Source organism: Lolium rigidum, chromosome 7 (assembly GCF_022539505.1).
Source record: "Lolium rigidum isolate FL_2022 chromosome 7, APGP_CSIRO_Lrig_0.1, whole genome shotgun sequence".
In the NCBI taxonomy this organism is placed as follows: Eukaryota; Viridiplantae; Streptophyta; class Magnoliopsida; order Poales; family Poaceae; genus Lolium; species Lolium rigidum.
The window spans coordinates 67,176,035-67,181,735 of NC_061514.1; the positions used below are offsets into that span (position 1 = coordinate 67,176,035).

The 5,701-nt window shown below is 45.7% G+C and overlaps 1 protein-coding gene across 1 annotated transcript; it reads right to left on the reverse strand.

Annotated features, from left to right (window-relative positions):
- Window positions 1-3,452: 3,452 nt before the first annotated feature.
- Window positions 3,453-5,452, reverse strand: LOC124677829 (probable cystathionine gamma-synthase 2). The gene is made up of 6 exons (XM_047213780.1): window positions 4,886-5,452; window positions 4,737-4,796; window positions 4,447-4,650; window positions 4,228-4,314; window positions 3,792-4,114; window positions 3,453-3,689 (listed from the first exon to the last, which is right to left on the reverse strand). Exons 1-6 carry the CDS (start codon window positions 5,450-5,452, stop codon window positions 3,566-3,568), a joined length of 1,365 nt encoding a protein of 454 aa, XP_047069736.1. The 3' UTR covers window positions 3,453-3,565.
- Between the last annotated feature and the right edge of the window lie 249 nt (window positions 5,453-5,701).

Below are 5,701 nucleotides of genomic sequence, written 5' to 3' on the forward strand. Positions count from 1 at the left end.
TCCCCATTCCGATTTAGGATTTAGATGTTCATAGTTGCCTATTAAATTCGAAATTACCTGCACCAAATTAGTATTTTGGGTATTTAGGAGAGCAGTAGATTACTAAACTAGCACTAAAATTAGTAGATAGAAAATCAGAGTAGGCCATTTGTTCATATCTCAATTTTTCAATTGTTTTAGTTGTTATGTAGATGAAGAAAAAGACTAGACATGTATATTACTCATGTGCGCAGAGATGAAAGGTTTAAAAACTTGAAGAATATAGTTGAGCTTTCAGTTATGCTTGTGGAGACAAATATGCATGCATAGTATTTTATTGTTTACAAGGTTCTCAAGTTGGTAGCCAGTAGCTACTGCCAGTGTTGAAAGGGTATTCTCCTCCATGAATTATGTGAAGAATAAGCTAAGAAACAAGATTAGTGATGATTAATTGAACAATTGCATGGTTACATTTGTTGAGAGAGAATTATTCAATCAAGTGAAGGGTGAGGATGTCATCGATCTCTTCCAAAAGGGTGTCTGCAAAGTTATATTGTAAGAGGTACTACCTCTTTCCATTGAAATTTGTTGTTAAACTTCGATTTCTATGGATTTATGCACTTTAGTATCATGTATTGTACTAGAATAATTGTTATAGTCCTACTGAAATTATTGTCCTATTGAAAATATAGCCTATATAGGCTTTTGTTTGTGTTTTTCTAAGCTTTCTGAAAATTGTTTGCTCGTGTTTTTCTTCGCTTTCAGAACATTTTTTTTGGCTGGGGGGAATACCCATCAGCATTTTCCTGGCGCCGCCACTGTCCACGGTGCTGCCGAGAGCAGCGCAGCTGTGGCACTCCTTCGCCCCGTTCAAGTACCGCTTCCATGCCTGGCTTGCTCTCAGGGGCCGCTGCTGGATTGCAGATCGTGGGCTGCGAAAAGGGCTGCCATCCCACACGCTTGGTCCTCTCTGCTCCGCAGCGAACAAAACCCTGGACCACCTCTCTCTGCAATGCCCCTTCGCCGTTGCTATCTGGACAAGTGTGCTCCAGCATGCGAGGATTGGCATCATGCCACCGGTGGCAGACTCGAGCCTCACCTCCTGGTGGCCAACGACGGTCCAACACTTGCCTAATTCCGCCTCCAAGGTAGCAAACTCCGCCATCATGCTCACCCTTCGATCCATCTGGCTAGAGAGGAATGCTCGGGTCTTTGAGGACGTCTACACCACACCGCCCTGGGTTTTAGCCTTGATCACTGCGGAGTGGGACATGTGGATCTCTTGTAGACCTGGAAGAGGGCGAGGGATAACTTGAGAGGTCCCCGGCGCCACTTGGGTGTCGGTCTGGTGGTTGCCCTCTCATGCCAAAAGGCAGGGGTGTAACAAATTCTTCTCCTATTTGCTTAATGAAATGACGCGCAGTTTCGAAAAAAAATATTATACATTATGGCATTTGGATCAAGCGTGTAGACACGATAAACACAAGTGCACTTCTAGTTCTCTAAATAGACCAGAAAATAACAGGCCAACAGCCACTCCCACAAAAATTTTGAGATTATATTTGGTTTTTTTCTACCGTAGGCTCGTCGAAACTCATATCTAGCTTATCTATATCCGTATGTATACATACGGTATCTATATGTCACCGCGTTAGAAAAAAACAGGCTACATGACAGTTAACCATTCAGGCTGCCTAATTACCTCCCCACGCTATGCATGCGTGTTTTTTAAATCTGCTGGTGGCGTACGCATCCCTGGGATCCGACGACGGCGCCGTTGGATGATGAAATCACTACGCTGGCAGGGATCCTGCTAATTAAGGGTGCTACGCGCCCCAGTCGTCTCCGCCATCGCCGGTGATATCGTGGCTGCTTCAGATCCACCAGTCCATTGACAGAGGGTACACTCTGTTCCCGGCGAGGCGGGTTAGGGTCTCCACTCGATCCTATCGAGGTGTTGAGATGGTCAGGTTGAGCGTGCGGCCACGGTCAGGTTGAGCATGCGGCCACACATGATGTCACACACGCACGTGGTCGTATTAGTACACCATACATGCAGAAATTACTCGTACAAGACAACACAAGACAACACAGGTCATATGAGCCACTATAAGGTTATATGTATATGTCAGATTTTTTAATTTTACGATCATAACCCTGCTTACGAAGGGGTGTGGGAAGATCTCCACCGCCCATGTTTTTTTCGCGGCCAAAGTTTTATTAAGGGTGGAGCACCGGAGCAGAAGTGATCTTTACAAGGAAATTTCATCACACAATCAGCCATGTCCAGAAAATGCATAGGTACGTACATCTACTAAACCTGTAGCACATTTCACTACTCCCCAAGCATACCTAGACAACTTGCATTCAAGAAGTAAATTATATTATAGTTTCAAGATCATCACAAAAGCAACACTTACTATCCTCACCTTTCCATCCACTCCTAGTTAAGACATACTTTGTGAGAATACTCTTACGGAAAGCTAACCAAATGAAAACTTTAATTTTCAAAGGAAATTTAACAAACCAAAAGTTCCAATGTGGCCATTTAACTGCACATATCTTCAAAGCCATATGCACTGAATCAACGGTAAAACACCAGATTTTGTGAGTAACCATTTAGAAATGTCTTCCATATCATTCAGCCAAACACTAGAACAACACTCCAGTAACTTTTGTCTCAGAACAACAATTTCTCCCTCACAATGTTCTCTCGAACATGATAACAACCCATCTTTTTTTCAAACACATCATAGACAAAAATATTGGTACTAAAAGTCAAGTGATATAATCTACTAAATTGTACACACAAAAAGGTTATTCCCCCACCAAAGGTCCTCCCAGAACCTTATTCATTTACCATTACCAATGTCTTTTCTACAAAATTTGAAAAAAAGTATCTTCTTCATTCATATAATCCCTGCTAGAAATGTGACTAGCCTGGTATTTTTCCGCAAGCATACAATATTTTCTTACTGTATTTTTTCCTCAAAAGATTCTGCCACACAACCTCTTCATTCTCCAACTTTCATAAACATTTAAACTCTAAGTATTGATTATGTGAGCTAATGATATTATGTGAACTGAGGTTATGTGCACTGAGATTATGTGAACTCAGGTTGTGTGAACTCTAAGTATGTAGGTAGAGATTATTGGAAACTGAATTTTGAATGATTTCCTTCCATTTTTGAATTTTGTAAACTCAATTATTAATTATGATTTGCTTCAGTTTTGAATGATTAATTTTGAATATATGCTGCCTACTAAGTTTTCAGGGCACATCCGAGCTTAAAAGTTTTCGGAGCACATCCAAGAAGTGTCCTAAAAAAAGTTCGGGACACATCCGAGAAATGCCCTAATAGTCCTCCTTGAAAGTTTATCAAGAATCAATTAAATATGGCCCCAAGCATATATTTTTATGTTATCAGCAAACTTGAGTTTGCCTTCATGAAATAAAAGAATCCGGCCGTGTCTGAACTTTAGCGCAAGTCAACTACCTATTAGGCTATTATATCTACAGAAAGGTTTCTACCTAGCTAGTTTTATCAAAGTCGCTACACAATTAATTGTTCATCAAAAAATAGTCCTACATCTTCTCCAGGGCTTGGAGAATGTCATCCCTGAGATCCTCAAACTTCTCAATCCCGAAACTGAACCTCACCAAGTTATCCTTGATCCCATTCTTGGCCTTCTCCTCGTCACTCTGACCCCTGATGAAAACAGAAATTCATGTATGTAAGTCGAAAAATTCTATCATGCACGGTGCATCTGTGAACTGCAAACATAAATAATCCTATAATAACGTGATGTACCAGAAGGACATGACCGCCGGCTGCTGCACGAGGCTCTCGCACCCGCCGAGCGATGTTGCGATGAAGGGTATCTCGAGCGCGTCTATGAACCTCATGACGCCCTGCAGGTCCGACGCCACTTCAAAGCTGACGACGCCGCCAAAACCAGTCATCTGGCTCTCGGCGATGTGGTGCCACGGGCTGCTCTTGAGGCCAGGGTAGTACACATGTTCGATCTTCGGATGGTTCTCGAGCAGGCGCGCCATGCGCAAAGACGTCCGGTTTTGGGTCTCCACGCGCAGCGCCATTGTCTTGAGCCCACGTATGATCATGTAGGCCGCATCCTGCAGTAAGTTGTGGTTGAAGCTGTTAGCTTTGAAGGATAAAGTCCAACTCCAAGCGTGAACGAATTAGAACGTCTATTTGATGTACCACATCAATATTTTGTGGTACATACCGGACTGATGGCGCCGCCGAGGTCTTGGTGCCATGCGTGTATTGTCTTGATGAGCTCCTGGGAGCCACTGATGCATCCTGCGATAACCTGAAATTGAAAAGCAAGAGCAAATACTTTAATTAATATGAAGACAAATTTATGGTAGTACAAATTGTCTAAAGGAAGCTGTAAGAAAACAAGCTGTCTACGTGAAAACATGTGATCTAGGCAGCTACTCACGTCGTGATGGCCGGCGATGTACTTTGTGGCGGAGTGCACGACAATGTCGGCGCCGAGGGTGAGCGGCTTCTGGTTGATCGGCGAGGCAAGCGTGCTGTCGATGCACACGAGAGTACCCTTCAGGTGGCACAGCTCGGCGACGAGTTTAATGTCTATGCACTTGAGGTGGGGGTTCGTGGGAGAGTCGGTATAGAAGAGTGTCACCTGCATATGTTGCTACGCATGTCAGAAACCATGCATCAATGGTATCAATTGTACATCATCGTCATGTTTTAAGTTAGGAAACGTACATCGCCCTGGTCAAGAACGGCTTTCAGCGTCTCGATGTCGTTCAGATCAACGAAGGTGGACTGCACAAAGCAAGAAAGGAAGAGTATTAGAAGTTTAGAACTGATCAGACATGCATGCATGCTCTTGTTGCTCTGAATTGTGTCCTTACCCTGATTCCCATTTTGGAGAGCCTTTCGCGGATGAAGATGCGTGCCTCGCTGTAGCAGTCGGTCGTGGTCACGACGTGGCCGCCTGGCGGCACGAGGGCGAGCAGCGTGGCGACGATGGCGTTCATGCCGGATGAGGTGACCAGTGTGGCCTCCGCTCTTTCCAGCGCGCTGATCTTCTCTTCAAGGACGCTCACGGTGGGGTTGCCGTACCGTCCGTACTCGAAGCTGTGGCGCCTGCCTTCCTTGAAGGCGATGAGGTCGTTCGAATTCTTGAACCAGTGCGTGGTGCCGCTCACGATCGGCGTCGCGATCGAGTCCGTGTCCGCCATGCCGTTCTTCCGGAGCTTCTCCCCGGCGTGGACCGCGAGGGTCTCGTCAGAGGCCGTGGTATACCCAGGCGCTGGAGCGGCGGCGGCGTCCTGCTGCACCAGGTGCTCGGCGACAGCAAAGAATTCCTCCGCGCCAGGGAGGCTCAGGGCGGTGGTGCGCTTTGGAGAACGGCGAGGACGGAGCAGGCGGCGCTGCTTCGGGAGGGAGGCCTTGACTGGAGACGATGACCTCGCCATTGCTAGTGGGAGCTAGGAAGTGAAAATAATTGGAAGTGGATAAGCGAGCTAAGAGTAGAGTCAGGGAGGATCAGAGGAGCTTCTCGATCGTCTGTGTTCTTCCCATCTGCGTAGGATGAAGTGGGATATATATGCCGCAGACGTTCGGAGACGCGCGTCGATCCATACGCGTCTCTGCGAGTCTGCCCGCTTATAATACTACCCTCTCAAACTTCCACATGTGGAACGGTTAGTCTTGTTCTCAAAGCC

What these genes read in the sequence shown, in the direction of transcription:
- LOC124677829 (XM_047213780.1), bottom strand. Translation starts at nt 5,452, where the DNA reads ATGGCGAGGTCATCGTCTCCAGTCAAGGCCTCCCTCCCGAAGCAGCGC. An exon ending in TCTCCAAAATGGGAATCAGG is followed by an intron (nt 4,797 to 4,885) that starts GTAAGGACACAA and finishes TGCTTTGTGCAG; the next exon opens with TCCACCTTCGTTGATCTGAA. An exon ending in CCGGCGGTCATGTCCTTCTG is followed by an intron (nt 3,690 to 3,791) that starts GTACATCACGTT and finishes TGTTTTCATCAG; the next exon opens with GGGTCAGAGTGACGAGGAGA.